At 41.9% G+C, this 19606-nt stretch overlaps 1 protein-coding gene across 1 annotated transcript in view; it reads left to right on the top strand.

The window, feature by feature from the left end:
* GRAMD4 (GRAM domain containing 4) overlaps window positions 1-19606 on the top strand; it is a 479241-nt gene that overhangs the window by 263228 nt on the left and 196407 nt on the right. Inside the window, exons 5-6 of the mRNA XM_069229727.1 lie at window positions 8755-8813; window positions 18537-18672. Coding sequence (XP_069085828.1) covers window positions 8755-8813; window positions 18537-18672 — 195 coding nt within the window. The remainder of the gene's footprint in view (window positions 1-8754; window positions 8814-18536; window positions 18673-19606) is intronic.

Raw genomic sequence — 19606 nt, 5'->3', positions numbered from 1 at the left:
TAGATAAATTGGTACATCCAATGAAGTGAAAGCATACGTGAATGCTACATCATTTCCCTTCCTTAATAAACATAAAATATTTGTAAAATTAAGATAGAAATGAGTTGGAGTAAAACTAAAGCTCCTAAAAACAAAACAGTAACCTACAGAGGCAATCCAAAATGTAACTATCAAGCTTAGCAGGTAATTTGACTGTGCAGGTGCAGCATGTGCACCTAGTTTTTTGTGCAGTTCCGCCTTCCAAGTCTAGATCTGAGACATGACTACTCTTATTGTGACTATTATTTTACCCTCCTGAGCTTGTGAAAATCGACCTGTCGTCATTGTCACTTACTTACTTGTTCGTCGATATATATATCTGATTACATTGAAACATGTTTCTCATTAGCAGTGACATCCAAGGATAGCATGCCGGTGGTACTTGAAGCGTTGTCTCCACCCAAATACATTTGTCTGAAAATGTTGGCTTGAGAAGCAGATATAGGAACCGCACTGTTCCTGTTCCACCACCCTTTTCCCTCCAACAAAACTGAAGCACTAGTGGCTCGTAAAACTTATAGGCATAGACCTTGAAATTTTAGATTCTCCTTTAGAGACTCTGAGGTTTTTTAATTAACACCCAATCACTAAAATTTATTTGCATTGCCTTGTCCCGGTTTCTCAAATCATAATATATTTTTTGTGAACACTGCTTTTTTAACACTTTGTTTCCTAAGTGCGTTACATCAGTATCCGAAGACAGTTTATATGTTTCTGCTATTATATGGCCATGATGCGATAGCCATGATGGTACCAACTTTTTCTGGCATCCCTACCCCTTAGAAGTGTAAAAGGAGATATGCCTGTTGTAGAGTAGATATAGTTAAGTATACCCAAATTTTCACTCTGAGAAAAAGACACATCTATGGTAGCTGCTATCACAGTTTGAATGCCATCCTTTAGTATGCAGTTAGTCTGCTCCACTAAACCATTGGATAATGGACTGTAAAAATCTACCTGAGAATGCTTAATATTACATTTTTTACAAAAATATTCCATATTCTTCAATACAAAATACACCCCGTTATTAGTGACAATATCAGGTGAGGAACCTTCAATCAAGAATACCTTCTCAAGAAAAGATTTAACTGATTATGAATCAGCCACTTTAACAAATGAAAAATAAATCAATTTGGATCAGTATTCATTGGCAACTATCTGATATCTTTTGTCTCTAGGCAACAGGTTAAATGGTCGTGAAAAATCTAAAGTAATTTGATCCCAAGCTCTGTCCAGCATTGGAATGGTTAACAATGGCTTGGTAGAAGGTCTTCCAGTGTTTGTCAGAAATTACACAATATGGACACTTATTAACAAAAGCTGAAACTTGTTTGTCTAATCCTGGCCACCAGTATACTTGTTTCAGTTTTTTTATGGTAGCGGAAATTCCCATGTGCCCCTCATGTGCTATCTTAATGATCTTTTTCTTATCCCAGTAGGTGGTACAAAGACACCCACTCTCATACAGATGTCAATTTCACATGTCAGTTCAATGGCTACCTGCCCAAAGCTTCCGAGGTCTCCTGTAAGACTTTTCTCAGAAGGCCAACCTGTTTTGTAGAAATGAAGTACTTGTAGGATCACCACAACCTTATCCACAGCTGCTCTCCAATCATTCTCCCTGATTACTTCCTCACAAGCCGAATGGCATCAACAAGCCCCACAACGCACCCAGTGTCCTGATCTATACTCTGTGTCCTAATGAGGTAACGGCATATGTGATAAGCAATTGGCATGAAGATTTAACTCCTTGAACATACTTCACTTTCAGGTCATATTTTTTGTAATTTTGACAATAAATGCACCAACCTAGCAGACGCTTATCCTATCCCATTTCCACTTAAAAGGGACACCAATGGTTTGTGATCAGCAAAGATTTCACAACTGTTTACCCATATGCAAGTTTAGAACTTCTGTACTGCCCATAGGCATGCTAGAGCCTCATTTTTAATAGTACTCTAATTACTCTCTGGCTCCGAGAGTGCTCTGGATGCAAAGGCAACAGTATTTTCGTGCCCATCAACCCATTGCCTAAACATGTCTCCAAGCCCCTTTAGGCTAGTATCCACAGTTATGAACAACTTCCCTGTGGGAGCAAAAGATTTAAAAACAGGCGCTGTGATTACTAATTGTTCGATATCCTCAAAGGCACTGGCAACTTTGGTATCCCAGACAAATTTGTTCCCTTTTTTAAGCAGTGTTCTTTGAGGCTGTACTGTTAGGACATACCCTGGTATGAATCTAGCATAGTAGCCACAGAGTCCCAAGAAGGAGCATAAAGCGTCCTTATCGGTGGGAGGAGATGAATTTTTATAGCTTCCAGATTGGAAAGCTTGAGTTTTATGCCTCGTGAAGAAATTGTATGTCAAAAGTATTCAGACTTCTCCATCATTAATTTCAATTTTTCCACTTTAACGGTCATACAATGTGACTGCAAAACAAAAAACACCTTCTCCAAAACCTTCAAGAGTTCCTCAGCAGTTTGTGTAGACTAATATGTCATCCTGAAGGCCTGTACATTATTCATATTTCAAAAAAGAATGCCCGTTATTTTTTGGAAGACATTAGCTGCAGATGCGAGTCCAGATGGTAACCGTAGATGTTCTAGGCCCCAAATAGAGAGACAAAAAAAAATAAGTGCCTGGGAACTCTCTTATAAAGATATGTGATGATAAGCAGAGTTCAAATCAATAGTTGAAACAAATTTGAATTTTCCACACTGGTAGTCATCTCTTGTATATGGGGGAGGGGATGGCAATCCACCAAGATTTTATTGTGGAGGACCTTAAGTCCACTCACATCCTAAGAGTGCCCGAATTTTTCTTTGCTAAAACGATTGGTGAAACCCATTCTGAGTAGTCAGTGGGTGCAATGATCCCCTCAGATACCAACTTATTGAGTAACTCTTTCAACTTTTGTCTAACACTCAAAGGCACTGGCCTAACTTTGTGTATCACCCGTAACGCTCCTTTTTTCAATTTAACGCAATGTTGAAAGCCTCCAACAGTTCCTACCTTATCTTTGAAGCCACTGGCAAATTTATTTACTATATGTTTGAGTAGTTCATCTGTCTCATTAACTGCCATGACAGAATTGATCTTATTTGTATCAGGCAAATCCCCCAAAACAATTGGTGCATCATGACCAGGTCATAGAATAATACACAAGTTGGCTAAATCTTTCCACTCCACAATATCCCTTCCATTAACGGCAATATACACTTTAGTGACAGTGGACCTCCCCAAACATTGCAAGGTAGATCAGAAAAATCAAAGCAAATTGATATCCTGGTCACCATACGCTTTGGGATTGATATCAGGATGTTCTAATATTTTTGAGTTGACTATAACCTGAGATAGGTACACTCTACCAAAATAGTAACCAGTGCCACTGAATCCGTCACCGCAGTTACGGATTAACCATCAATGATGGCTTCACACCCTGGCCCTGTGATTAATTTTACCTTATTCTCCACAGGCACTTCTGGTATATCCACTGTCAGCAACGCATTTGGAAATCTTTTAGTACATTCTTGTACCACCTGATCCAACTCCTCTGTGTACACATTACTAAATTTCATCTTACTATTATTAGTGGAACTGAAAGTTGGATTACTATTCTTACTTACTGCTTGAAAATGACCTATTTTTCTACATTTCATACATTTTTTCCCAATAGCAGGGTGAAAGGGATTGTTTCCAATGTGATTGCGAGAACCACAATGAAAACAAATCTTACCCCCTTGGATTCGTGCCCTTTTCTTAGGCTTTTGTGATTTGCTATTAGTATCACAAATCATATCCTCTTTTGTGACACAATTGAGTGTCAACTGTCCTCCATGACCTGGTAATACTTTGGATGTAACAATAGACCTCCTAATGCTTTTAGCAATATCAATAGTTTCCGCTAAAGTGGGATTGCAACAAGTCAATTACCGTTCTTGTGTTTTTTTTTTTTTTTTTTTTTTTGGGAAAGCAATAAAATGCAAATTGGTCCCATGTGTATGTATCAACATTGTTCCCAAAATCACATTTAGCAGCCAAGACACATAGTGTAGCTATATACTCTTCTACTGGTTCATCGGCAGATTAACACATGGTGAAGTTAAACGCTTGAGTGATCCAATTTTTGTTTTTTCATTCTCTCTATAACTTCTAAATAGACATTCCAAGGAAGATTCTTCCCTAAAGGTTGCGGAATAGGTGGTGAATTCTCAAACACACATTACCCTGCAATCCCAAATTGATTGAACAAAAGTGAAGTTTTTCTAATTGGCAAATACCCATTGGCATCAGTAGCAGTGAGATAATTCTCAAAAATTTGAAACTACTCAGACCATTTTATTTCAGGTTTCCCTGCTCTTTGGAGAAAAGGGGGTGGCTGAACAACATTTTGACTTGTAGCCATTGAAGTGTTATGAATAAATGGTATCAAGGATAAAGAACAACAAGTTAAATAATGTATAAAAATGTTCTGCTGCCAGTCAACATAAGAACCTAGTAAAAATGAAGTTGAAATACAAGACGTTGCTGCATCTTGGACAAGAAAATGTTGCTGTCAAAAATAATTTCTGAGCACCCACTTACTTGAAAGGGAGAAGAAACATTCCAGAAATAAGTACAAATTAGTGCCATGTGTTATACTTAATTCAAACTTAAAGGGAAGTATCTACCCGATGTACCAAAGTAAACAGCTGAAAAGAAACAAACACACGATGGTGGCCCGTATGGTCACGCAAATATGATAATGTGACCCCCAGCGTTATGACACATAATCGCAGGATGCAACAATGACACTGCTCCAGGCGTCGTCGAAAGAGGTAAAGATCAACACGTCAGCGGTTCATCTCAGATGACGTGTGTGTAGTCGCTTGAGGTAGCACTCACCAGGGTCGCATGGAGCAGTTTGAAAATCTTGTGACGGCACTGTGTGATATCGTGCAAAGCGGCTTTCAAATCCCAAATCTTCCGATGCTGCAAGTAGCGGCTGTCTTAAGTTACTTGAGTAGTTATGTTGCGCACACGAAAAGAGTTCAGCACGTAGCAAGAATGCTATTAAAACGTCAGTGTAAGATACATACATATAAGCTAGCTACATATATTAAAATCACAAATGTGCTTACAGTAACCAGAAAGTCAGTGTTCCCGAAATTACCAGATTGTGGTTCCCACTAGTAGAATTTAAAATGTAAATATATTGGAAACCGTAGGCTCTCCAACCTAGTCACAGCACACAACGTTGTCTGTGGGTCCTGAACAGCAGAAGCCCCACTCCTGGTATCATAATGTAGCATTCCCCAGATACAGATACAGAAGCTGGAACATTGGAGTCAATGGTAGAGTTTTGCAGGAAAATCCTTTATTATAAAGTACCCATGGCCGCCTCAGCCTATGATCAGATCCAGAGTGCTGGCAACAGATGGTTGCACAACACTTTAGAACCTAACCAGTGCCCAACACAATCAGGGTTCCAATAAGCATCTCAGGATATCAGAATATAACAGTGGACTAAATGGTGTTTACATAGATAAATAGATACATGCAATGAAGTGACAGCATTCTTGTATACTACAGGGAGGTAATGAAATTTATTGTGCTTAGTGATAAAGTAGCCACACTTTGTAAGACCCTTGAATAAGATGTGCTTTGGTGTGTAGGATGTCTTTAAGAGGGGTGTTTGAGTGGTGTCAGGAAGGTGGAACTGAGCATTTTCTCCATTGAAGTGTGAGGACAAGGGCTTTCACTGTTGCTTTGAAGTGTGTGTCTGGAAAGAAGGGGATTCACTTTTTGGTGCAAAATGCACTAGTACCAAATTTTCTTTATTTTCATAGTCATGTGTTCTTTAAAGGAGAGTTCTGGATGTAGAGTTCCCATCAGCACAGGAAGTGACCACTGAATTTCCCCATCACTCACCTGGATAGGAAGTGACCTTACTCGTTTTCCCTCCAAAACCGTCTTTAAAAGAAGAAGCTAAGCAAAAGGGCTTCATTTCCCATCACCCATCAACACAGAAAATTACATTAGGGCACCCTGCACTACCCCAAAGGGCCTAGTTAATGGCAGCTGTAACATGGACGCCCAGCGGATGTGCCGTTGGTGTCCAAAAGATGTGCCAAGGGTATGCCTGTTGCACCCAGACCATGCCCAGCACGTGGAATCCTGGTCCAGTCACCACACAGTGATTCTCTGCAGCACTCTTTAAGACTCTAGACCCCAGACTGTTTCCCCCAACTACTGTCATGTCACGCCTCCAGCCTCTGTAGAAGCTTTCACCCAAACCCACAGCTGATTCGCCAGCAGCCACCCATCACACAAATATTAACAACGCCCTCAACACCTCCTCCCAATACACAGGCACAAACAACACCTACACCACCACCCTACAACACATGCCACAGCAAATCTGCATGCTTTTGCGGATGCTGGGAATGTGTGCAAGTGAGAGTGAGGTAGAGCGTCGGAGTCTGGTGGAAAGTGTATGCAGCTGTTCTGGTATTCTGGTCCTGTGTTGTGTAGGGCTTTGTGAGTGTGAGATAATTGAATTGGTTGTGCTTATCAATGGGGAGTCAGTGAAGCTTCTTGAGGTGCTGTGAGACGTGGGGAGGCACTTAAGCAGGTGTGTAGGTGTAAAGCGCCCAGGTGCTTACTGGAAGAGTCAGGTCTTAAGCTTCTTGAAAAACTCGGGAACTGAGGATGAGAATCTGATCTGTTGTGGAAGGTTGTCCCTCATGTTTTGAGTGCGATGTAGGAGAATGAGCATCCTCCACGTATGCTAAATACCTGGCTATTCCAGTAAGCACCTTGGGCACCTCACTCCTGCCAAAGTGCCTCAGTACCCTCTCTGGTGATTAGTGCCCTTATACAAATCAACATAGCATAGCATAACATAACAATCAAACAGTTGTTGCAGTGGCAGTCAACTGGGAAAGGTAGTTATGAAAGTTCATGTTGAAGTGAATCTGTGGTTGTTTGAAGCTGTATGTAAACAGGAGGAACTCTGTGATGGCCTGAGCTTGATGTTCTAGATTCACATATCTGGATTAATTGAGGCAGGGTTTGAGATGCTAGATTCAGAGGAGTCCTTAAGGTAGAGGTGGGTGTCACGGACATGTTGATGGATCTTGATCTTGTCACTAGTAGGCTTTGTAGTAATTTCCTGTTGAGATTGAAGATAAATGGAAAAAGAATAGATGATGAACAGAATGTTGAACAATGCAAACATTTACCCCTGTCACAAAGATCTGGGTTTAATCCATCGTTTTTTGCTCACCACGCCACCCCAGTTTGGACTTGGCCATATGCAAATCAGCCTTGACCCTGTTCCCCATGGGAACAGTCCAGCCCGAACTGCCAAGCCAGGTCCTCCCTGGACCGGAAACAGGCATCCTAGGACCAGTTTCAGGGTATCACCCTTCATCTGCCAGGATAGCTTGAATCCAGTGGCGCATTGAGCATGGGACCCATGTCTGGGCATACCCTTCTCACTTAGGGCAATAAATGCAAAAAGAACAGATGATGGATGGAATGCTGAACAATACAAACATTCACCCCAGTCACAAAGATCTGGGTTTAATCCATTGTTTTTGAAGATAAAACATAGCATGAATCCTTTAGGCCAGTGCTTAATCTGTAAATAAAAATGTGCTGGTGCTCACAGCTCTCCTCTTAAACATGTGGCCGCTGCAATGAAATGTGCTAGCACGGAATACTGAGGCGGCATAATCCTGAATCCATCTTGGACCTCATTAATCCATTTACATTTACTCCTGCCCCTTCAATTTACTCTTGCAGCTTCATGCTTTTCCCCTTTCTGACGCCTTTGCATTTTTCTCTTCCTCCGTCTTTCCCTTGTGTCTTTTGTTTACAGTACATGCTTGAGGCAGAAAAATAAGTGATGGACCTCAAAAATAAGCGCTGGTGCTCCGCACCGGGAACAACAAGGACAAATTAAGCACTGCTTTAGGCAGTCCTTTGAAAATTGGGAACTTTTGGGATATTGCTGGTTACATCCGTACAAACTGAAGGAGGTTCTTGTGGTAAGATGTAATATATTTGCTCATCTTACAGAAAAGCCCTGGTGTACCTTCAGGTGTGAATAAGTTTATGATGATAAACTGTGATGAAGGTGTGGAGAGTACAATCAAGATCAGAAGGCAGGGGTAGTTTTATACTTTATACAAAGGTGAACTGGTAACATATTAGTTCTCTAGCAGACTGTTGTCAGGCTGTGTCAATAATTGCTATAGGAAATGTTGGGTAATGGGGCAGAATTTGGTGAGGTTGTAGTTGACAATATGTGGAGCTCATATTTTATGTTTGTGTATGAAGAGTTTGGGCATCTGTCCCTTCTTTCAGCCTGGCATCTCAATTCACATTTTAAAAACGACTTGAGTTAAGAACATGAGTTATTGACTTCCTTAGAGACATTACATTGGACATCAGATCTGGAGCATCAGGCCTACCTTCTGAATTGCACCTGACCGGATCATTGTCTACAAATTGCACAGCAGAAGAAAGTGAGTTGTTGAGAGCCATCCAGTTTTGCCATCAAAATGTCAAATTGCGCAGGAGAAGCACGTTCAGAAATGCTTATACCTTAACGATTTGGCAGCATTGTTATGTTTTCACATTTGCTTCATGTATTCATTGCTCTATTTGTCAACTTAGTTGTTTCTAATACATTGCAAGTTAAAGGATGACATTTTTGTTTTTAAAGGACAGAAGAGCCGACAGTGCCGCAACCTACAAAAGGACAAACGCAAGCAAATGGGACAGGTACCTATTCATTAAGTAATAGTTGTTCCAAAAGTGTGTCATCTGTATGATTTAAATATACCTGAAACATTCAGCTGAGGCTCGATTAAAATAAGCGTGTGTGTGTATATGTATAATAATAACTATACTTTACAGCTTATGACCTCACGTATGACATCACTAATGATATTCGGTAGCCACTTTATAGTTCGGATTTGTAGATATAGGAATTTCTCTGAAATTGGTTCGCGAATAACTGTGCCTCTATTTAATGAAACGTTCCAGACCTATAGGCTTTACTACATTTGCAGAAAATGGAAAGTTTTGATGTGATTGGTCAAGGGGGCGCAAAGATAGGAATGTCTCAAAACATATGTCCAATGATGCATTTTCCATAAACTTTTAGATCTTACATAGTAGAAAAATAGCTGTTCGATTTGCATGGAATTTGGCAGGATTACAAAGTATGCTGTGCAGATGATTTTTTGGGGTACTACAGATAAGTATTTTTTAAGATATAAGGCATTTAAACTTAGTGGTAACAGTTATCGCTGAATTTTCACAAAACTTTGCAGTATTATATTGATGTACCGTGGTACATAGCGATGGCAAGGCATAATCACCCTTAAATATAGGTATTATTAAAGTGGTGATAGGTAGAAGAATAATATGTTAGTTCCTTTATATTTAAAAAAAAATGTACGGAGTACTGCAGTAATTAAAACAAAAATAGTTTAAAAAAAATTCAACATACACTGTTCTACTCCAAATTATACAACTATAGTGTACTGCAGTGTTTATTCTATGTTTAACATATTTAAATAGTCACAAAAAAGTTAATTAAGTACCGCAGTAATACCTACAAATTACTGCGCTACTTATAAGGCTTTTTATTTTTATTTTTTATAAATGTGCAGTTCTCCCTACACTGCTGAAAAAATATTTGGAAAATTATAAATAAATCCCTCTACTTAATAACAGTTTAGTAAAGTAGTAATAGTGGGGAGCAACAATCAAACCTGCTACTTAGCTATATCTAAGACCCTAACTCACAACGCAGTGAAATGCAGAATGCAGCCAAAGTGTGCTGATAATAAGCCAGCGTTTTCGATTTGGTAAATACAGCCATTGGCCAATCACATACTGCCTTATCTTGCCTATGTACCATGGTGTTTCGCAAACTTACCATGGTATACTGCTGCACAATATATAGGTAAGTATTCTAATATGTATAACTTTAATATTACTTGTACTATTCAAATATACTACCAAAAACTATCATTTACATGTGCTAATGTATTTTCCTGCTACAGTACATCTACATATACATCTGTTCATACGCTTTCATGCTACATCTATTTCAATTGCTCTACTCCACTCTATTCCACTCCATGCCCCTCTACTATATGCCCCTCTACTATATGCCCCTCTACTATATGCCCCTCTACTATATGCCCCTCTACTATATGCCCCTCTACTATATGCCCCTCTACTATATGCCCCTCTACTATATGGCACTCTACTATATGGCACTCTACTATATGGCACTCTACTATATGGCACTCTACTATATGGCACTCTACTATATGGCACTCTACTATATGCCACTCTACTATATGCCACTCTACTATATGCCACTCTACTATATGCCACTCTACTATATGCCACTCTACTATATGCCACTCTACTATATGCCACTCTACTATATGCCACTCTACTATATGCCACTCTACTATATGCCACTCTACTATATGCCACTCTACTATATGCCACTCCACTATATGCCACTCCACGCTAAGCTAATCTAACACTACACTGTACGCTGTTACACTCTACTCCTCCATTTTATGATGCTCCACTATAACCCACTCCACTGGACGCCACTCTACGACACTGTACTCTGCACTATTCCAATCTATGGCCCTCCACTGTATGCCACTCCACTCTACACCACTTCACTCTACAAAATCCAGTGTAAGCTACACTGTACACTAAAAATCACTTCATTCTACACTACTCTTGCAACTCCACTCTACCCCACTCAAGTGTACACTATTCCACTGTATGCCATTCCACTCTACTGTACATGACCCTACTCTGCCACTCCACTCTATGCAACTCCACAGTACGCTATTACGGTATGCTGCTCCACTGTACCCCACTCCACTGTAGGCCACTGTATGCCACACCACTGTACGCCATTCACTGTACGCCATTCACTCCACGGTACTCTACTCTTTCCCCTCCACTATACACTATTCCAGTCCACTCCATGCTACTCCACTGTAAGCTGCTCTACTGTATCCCACTACACTATACCTCACTCTACTGTATGCCGATCAACGCCACTGCACACTATGCTATTCCACTGTACCGCTCTACACTTTTCGCCCCTCCATTGTACTCCATGGCACTATACACCACCGCATTCTACAACACTCTTCTGTATGCTATTCCACTCTACGCGACTCCACTCTACGCTACTCCAATCTCTGCACTCCATTTTACTTCACTCCAGTGTATGCCACTCCACTGTAAGCCATTCCTCTGTGTATGCTACTGCAGGCTATTCCACTGTATGCCACTCCCCTCTACGTCACTCCACTGTATGCTGTTCCACTGTACACTATTTGACTGTATGTAACACCACTCTACCACACTCCATTCTATTCCACTTTAGCCGCTACGCACCAGTCCATGCTATTCCACTGCACACCACTCTATTCCACCCCACTCCACAGCACACCACTGTACGCTATTACACTTTATTACACTCCACTCTGCCACTACAGTTAACACCACTCCACTGTACACTACAACACTATACCCTATTTCACTGTATGTAACTCTATTCTCTGCCATTCAGCTGTTCACCACTCAACTCTATGCCCCTCGACTCTCACTCCACTGTACGCTATTGGACTGTTTACCACCCAAGTCTACACTACTCCAGTGTACACTACTGCATTCTATGCCTCTACTCAACTCCATGCCACTTGACTATGCTTCACTCCGCACTTCAGTCTACACCTCCCCACTGTACCACCCTATACTCCACTGTATAGCACTGCACACCAATTTACTCCTCTCAGTGCAACGATACAACACTCTAATTTACTCTCCAGTGCTTTATGACACTCTACTCCACGACAATCTACTCAACTCCCTCTACGCCACTCTATCCCAACTAATATATTCCACTGGACTTCAACAGTGCACTCTTTGCCTCTCCATTGCACGCTACTCTATGCCAGTCAGATGTACGACAGTCTATCCCCCACCACTCTGTTATACTGTGCCACACTCTACTCCACTGTGCAACACTTTAATCCACTCTGTGGCACACCACTCCACAACACTTTCTGACACTACAACACCAGTCCCTTCTCCTGTACCATACACCACTCCACCCTACAACACTTTACATCATTCACTGTATGGTACTCCACTCCGCAAGTCCATGTCACTGTACTCTAGATCACACTACTCCATTCTATGTTATGTCACTCCACTGGCCTCCACTACATTCTGCTCCACTGCACAACAATTTACCCACTCAATGGCACTGTACAACCCTTTTCCCCACTCTAAGGCAATGTACCACACTCCACTTTACACTGTGACACTGTATCACATTCTACTCCACTCTAGAAGACTCTACTACACTTTGTGCCACTGTACTCCACTCAATGCCCCTACACTACACTGTACAATTCTCTACTCAATTCTATACCCCTGCAACCCAGGGCACAACACTCTACTCCACTCTACAACACTTTCCAGCACTCTATAATACACCTATCTCTCCTGTACAGTACTAGACCCCACTCCAGTTTATAGCAATTTACTTCAGTCTACACTATGCCTGTACACTATAGTGCACTCCATGCCACTGTACTGTACAAAATAATACTACATTATATAACAATTTACTCCACTGCAAGCTACTCCACTCTGCTTTACTCTACAATACCCTACACTACGCCACTCCACCATACATTCTACTCTACACCACACTACTGTACACTACTCCATTGTGTGCTATTCCAATGTACGCAACTCCATTGTACTACATTCCACTCTACTCCACAACACTATACTGTACAACAGTACACTGTACGACACTCTCCTCCTCTGCGCTGTACAACACTCCACTTAATGATACTCCAAACAGTAAACTCTACAATTTGAAACATATTTTCTTTAAAAAAAATAAAAAATTACATTCAATGAAAAACTAAAGGTTAAACCTTCATTGTAGTTAGGAAACGTTATTTTATTCTTTCCAATCAAACCGCACTTAAAATACACAAGCATTACAGATTCCTAAGTTATAGTTATACCTTAAATTTATAATTTATAAATTACGCCCCACCTTTAAATTAGTATGGCTATTTATTTTTATCTACAAACCAAACTTAAACTACACAAAAAATGTAATTTCTAAACTTATGACTATACATCTAATTTATAATTTACGCAACACCCTATTATTAATATGACTTGCGCACCTCCATACACAGTGTATTCAACTCAGTAGCCACACTACATTAAATATAACTCTCCACGCTACCACACACTGTTCTCACAAAAGATTGGATTTGCGATATCATAACTGAGTGTGTGTATGTGTGTATATATATATATATATATATATATATATATATATATATATATACATATATATATACACACATACATACACACACACACAGTTTGATAGTATTATTTGTCACCTTTACAGTGTACTGTCATTAAGTGATTACCATCAGTTTATTAGTAGAGTACATTTTACATTTACAAGTTTTGGACAATCTATTTATTATAGGACTTATGATGATGTATAGTACAATAGAAGTCTACTTTAAATAACACATATCTGCATTGCAGGCATATCTGAATGGTGTATGCTTATGTGTTCAACCTCCGTTTGAGATTTAACTTTTCTTTGCATGGAAGCAAATTAAAACTGCTAAAAAGTAATACATCTTTATTATTAAGTATATTAATACTGCAACTAAAAATCATTGAGCTTTAGGCCTTGCAAGGGATACAAAAAATACTGCATAACTACCAGTAAAATGCAATAGGTGATCTTTCTTAAAGCTAAGGATTTTCGTTTTTCTGCTTTCACATATTAACAGCAACTTTTATTTTTACCTTTTGCAAGATATTATTGATGTTAGAAAAATTATTACAGTGTTATTTTTTAGAGAAGAAAGCATTCAGATAAACTTCAAGCATGTTCTAAAATTAAACCATTGCTATGTATTAGCATGACTATCTGGATTCTAACTCCATAATTCACTTTTTCACTGGACATTTAAACTTTTTTGACATTCTGGTGCGTCAAGATGTCACAGACAACCGGATTCAAGTCTTGCGACTTCTGTCACCGGATTATGTTTATGACAAATCAGCACCTTGTGTGTCTCTGGTGTTTGGAGCACGACCATGACCCAAAGTCGTGCTACTTCTGGCAAGCCATGAACCTGAAGGAGCAGTCCCTAAAGCTTATTGCAGCATGGCATTCGGCTATGCGTTGCTTCCCATCGAGAGGAAGGTCCCAAGACTTCTCGCAGAGCCCACACTCTGCGATGTCCCACTCTAAGTCTTGGGACGTTCAGGTAAGCACAAGAAGAAGTTGATAAAGTGCAAACATTCTTCGACTTCACCCCGTCGCTTGGATGATGTGCCGTGAGGAAAGGAATATCGTCGTTGTAGACATCTGTCCTTGGACCCTACTTCTGGGTCATCTCTTTGCCTCCCCGAGTTTCCAGGAGCCACCCCTGCTCAATTGCATGAGTTTTACGAGGCCATGTGCCTCATCTTTGGGCAGTCTGACCCTACTGGAGAACATTCTGGGTCAGCAGGGGCCCCTTGGGATCTGCGCAGGAGGCTTTGGCTCCGGAGGGCACCCAGGGATCCGTTTCCAGATCTTAACTGGTGTCAGTCGTGCCACCACAACTTTCCCAGATGACGGTTCAGACTTCAAAACCCCTGACACTGTTTGGACCCACAGTCTGCATCGATCCCATATTCATTCCCAACTCTGGCACGGAGCCATACCGGAGTCGCTCGACGGCAATTCCGACTTTGCCTGGGATCTCGCTCCCTAGCTCGGATCCTGACCCTTAGTCATATGGGTATGGTTACGGTGAGAGTATGGAGGGGTCGCTGGACCTTTTAGAATTCCAGCTTGTTGACTCCATTGACTGGGCTCAGGACTTGGATGAACCCAATGGTCTGGAGACTTCCCTTGAAGCTGGCATGCTTTCTCCCCCTAACATGGCTACGGAGGAGGGAGTTTCTTATTCAATGGTCGTGAGGAAAGCGGCCGAAGTCCTGGGCCTTGATCTGCCTTCCGTGGCCATCAGGACTAACTTTCAGACTGAGGTGCTTCAGCCTGGGTCTTCTTTTTCAGAACCCCTTTTGCCCTTTAATGAAGCCCTCACTGAACCTTTCTAGTCTGATGCTTCCCCAACAGGGACCAGTTGGAGTCAGGATTCTCAATCACCTGCCCCATTGGTAATCCATCATGTCAGACAGGTGGGCTTTGTGAATAGTCCAAAGGGGGCTACTCCCTCTCCTTTGAGGCTACCCCTCTATCCATGTCACCTTCCTGGAGTCAAATGACTGAGGATCGACTGACACTTCTCCGCGAGGAAGTTAAGACTTTCTTGGCCAAGAGAGGGATCCTGTGCCAGAAATAGGTTGTGATTGTTATTCTTGCTACTTTCTGGTGGCCCAAAAGGATAAGGGACTCTGCCCTCCCTTGACCTCCAGTCTCTCAATCTCTTCCTCACGAAGGAGAAGTTTAAAATGCTCACTCTGGCTCAGGTCCTGTCTATCCTGGACCAAGGAGACTGGCTGGTAGCATTGCACTTGCAAGATGCATATTTCCATATGCCCGTTCTGCTTGCCCACAGAAGTTACCTATGTTTCATCGTAGGTCACAATCATTTTCAGTTTACCATGCTCTCCTTTGGCCTTAGCTGCCCTCCTTACCCTCCCAGGTGTTCACCTAAGTAATGGCGGTGGTCGCAGCTCATCTGTGCAGGTCAGGGGTTCCAGTCTTCCTCTATCTTGACAACTGACTTTTGAAGGTGGACTCGGCCCAGGCTGTCATCTCCCACCACCAGAACACGACAGACTGCCTGCATTCACTGGGGTTCAGTATAAACGTCCCAAAGTCACACTTGACTCCCTCTCAGATGCTCCCTTTTATCGGAGCTGTTCTGGACACAGTGCAGTTTCAGGCCTATCCTCCCGAGTGGCGAGTCCAGGATATTCAGGCTATGACACTGATATTTCAGCCTCTAATCCTGGATTTCTGTGAGAATGACTCTGAGGCTACTGGGCCTCATGGCCTCCTGCATCCTGCCGGTGACACATGCCAGATAGCATATGTGGGCTCTGTAGTGAGAATTGAAGTTCCAATGGGCGCAGCATCAGGGGAATCTCTCAACGTGGTCTCGGAGGGAGCGGTGCAAGATCTGAAGTGGTGGCTTTTGAACCGCGATTGGGTCAGAGGCACACTCCTCTCCCTTCCCCAACCAGATCTAACAGTAGTGACAGATGCTTCACTCCTGAAATGTGGTGGCCACATGGGGGAAGAGGAGATCAGAGGCATTGGTCTGTGGTGGAGTCCAGACTCTATCAGTCTTTTGGAGCTCAAGGTGATCAGGCTAGCATTGAAAGCTTTCCTTCCCTCTCTCAAAGGGAAGGTGGTGCAGGTTTTCATGGACAACACCACTGCCATGTGGTACTGCAACAAGCAGGGCGGGGTGGGGTCATTTACCCTTTGTAAGGAGGCTCTGTGCCTTTGGCTAGAACATCAGGGCACATCCCTGGTTGTTCAACAGCTGGCAGGTTCTGTGAACGCCAGAGCAGACAATCTCAGCCACCAATGTCTGGTCGATCACAAATGGCATCTCTATCTGTAGGTGGCACAAGGTCTCTTTCAGCAGTGGGTAGAGCCTTGGTTAGATTTGTTCACCTCCACAGAGAATGCAGTGTCAACTGTTTTGCGTATTGGACTGTCCAAGGCAGCACTCACTTGGCAACGCTTTTTGTCTTAAGAGGAACTCCGTCCTCTTTCTGCTAATACCACTTCTGCCCAATGTTCTCATGAAGATCAGGAATGACTGGGCCCAAATAGTTCTTGTGACTCCAGACTAGTCCCGAAAAGTCTGGTATCTCGTGCTCTTGCGCATGGCCATTGATCCTCCGATCTGAATGCCCCTTTCAGTAGGATCGTCTGTCACAGCAGCAGGTGACGGTTCTCCACCCGAACCTGTACAGTCTCCGCCTTCTTGCGTGGAGATTGACCTGGGGCAGTTGACAGCTTTTGACCTTCCTCCCAAAGTATGTAATGTTATCTTGGCAGCCAGGCATCCCTCCACTAAAACAGTATATGCCTGTAGTTGGAACAAATTTGTGGCATGGTGCACAGACAAGTCTGTATGACCCCCCTCTACCCGTTTATCCTAGGACCTCTTGTTTGTTCATCCTCTAGACCAGCAGGGCTCTGCTTTGGGCTCCCTCAAGTGTTACTTGTCTGCTATATCTGCTTTGCTGAGATTACCTGACGAATCATCGTTGTTTAAATCTCCTATTGTTAGTAGATTCCTGAAGGGTCTTAACCATAAGTTTCCTCCTTCACGGTTCATAATGCCCCAATGGGATTTGAACCTGGTTCTTACTTTTCTGATGTGTGCTCCTTTTGAGCCACTTCCTAACTGTCCACTTAGGCTTCTTACTCTAAAAACAGCCTTCCTTTTAGTCGGAGGGTTTGCTTGCTCATTCCAACAGAGCAACAGCTGCAACCAGTGCGTTAGCACGCTGAGTTCCAGTCCTGGACATCTGTCATGCAGCAACGTGGGCGTCACTGCACACGTTCAGCAAACACTGCTGCCTGGATAGTCAGGTCTGAAGGGTCAGGTACTTTGACCATTCGGTCCCGCAAAACATCCTAGTATGATCTTGGTTTGGAGCCCCACCTCTGGGGATGGTATCGGTTGGGTATCCATTCTAAGGTAAGGAATCTGCAACTGGAAGTCTCTATCAGATGAACAAGTTACTTGCCTTCAGTAACGCATTTTCTGGTAGAGACATTCTAGTTTCGATTTCCTTACCGACCCACACATCCTTTCTGCTTTGTGAACTGATTTCTAGGGATAGGAACTTCCTTCTCAGGTCTCTAGCACCATGGTCAGTGTTCTTCATGGCTCCACACTTCTGGTGTGGAAAGTCGTGAAAAGAAACTGACGTTAGCTTACTGGGGCGGTGCCTATATAGGACCCGATATGTTGTATCCGGCTAGCAAGATGACAATGATGGACGCAGAGTCAACTGACACTACCTAATGGCACGCAGGGGCACTGCTCGAGGAAAAATGTCTTGAACCAGACTAACGCCTGGGGGCAATTCCAAGGTAATGAATCTGCAACTAGATAATGTCTCTACCAGATAATGCGTTACCAAAGGTAAGTAATTTGTTCGTCACATTGTTTGCTTTGCAATAAATACAGGATTAAACATTCTTCCACACATTTCTAAGAAGTTCACTGTTTTGGTAGAGGTATGCAGTAAAATAGCACATAATTAAATATAAAAAAGTGTTTAACACGTTGTAGCAATAAGACTTAAGAACTTTAGTTATTGTTATTTTTTGTTAAAATGTTTACTTTGTCTTTGTATTCTGTGATACCATTCTCAAACGTTTAAGATGCATTTTTTCAGATAAGCCACGCAGTCACACAATTTGCTCCCGGGTCCAGAAATGGTTCAATGACACATTTGGCGAATACATTGAAGATTTTCGGTTTCAGCCAGAAGAAAATACAGTTGAGACAGAAGAACCACTTAGTGCTAGACGGTAAGATTTTTCTGACTTATTACAGCATTTAATTATTTGGTAACCCTTGTGTGAACATCCAAATCTGCACAAATTCTCTCATTCCAGAAGCATAAAAGACCATGATTGCATGTCTTAATCGAGCCACCTAATCCAACAGTTGAATCGCTGCAATCTTCATTTCATTTGTTTTGTTCATGTGGGTTTTATATATAATTTGTATTATTTTTTCTTGGTTACTAATGTCCATCATATATGTTATTTCAGTTAAGCAAAGAACCTAAATGTTGACGTAGTAATTTTAACACTACATGCAGAGTATTGTATTGTATTGTAATAGTATTTATGTAGCGCTTACTACCCCTGACGAGGTGTTGAAGTGCTTTTCGGCGAGTTGCACGCTACTCTGGAACGCAAAAGGAATTAGTGGTGGATTAGTATAGGGAAATATGAGTACCGTTTTAGTATTATTATGAGTTAATTTGAGCTGTGGATATGTTAGTTGGATTGACTGGAGTAATGGAGGGGTGGAGGAGGGAAGAATCCAGAAGTGTTAATTGGGAGTTTATGGTAATAGGATTTAGGCTTGGGATGAGTGAAGGGGGTGTGGAGGAGGGAAGAGTCTGTGGAAAGGGTTAGGGAGATCATAGTAGCAGGGAGAGATAAATGAGGCGCACAGTGGGTCATAATTTTTCCAGTCACCATATATGAGTATTTCTGTTTTGGAGGCATTTAGTTTGAGATGGCTCCAAGTCATCCACTGATCAACGGCTCTGAGGCAACTGAAGATTTGTGAGTTTTCAATGTTTTTGGGGCATTCTAATTTAAGTAGTATTTGTGTGTCATCTGCATAGTTGTAGCATGTGAAGTGAAAATAATTGATCAGTTCTGGCAATGATATCATGTAGATGTTGAAAAACAAAGGTGAGATGATTGATCCTTGGGGGACCCCTGC

Source organism: Pleurodeles waltl, chromosome 4_1, assembly GCF_031143425.1.
Source record: "Pleurodeles waltl isolate 20211129_DDA chromosome 4_1, aPleWal1.hap1.20221129, whole genome shotgun sequence".
NCBI classification, from domain to species: domain Eukaryota; kingdom Metazoa; phylum Chordata; class Amphibia; order Caudata; family Salamandridae; genus Pleurodeles; species Pleurodeles waltl.
Note: the sequence above shows the minus strand (reverse complement) of the source record. Positions and strands in the feature narration are given on the sequence as shown.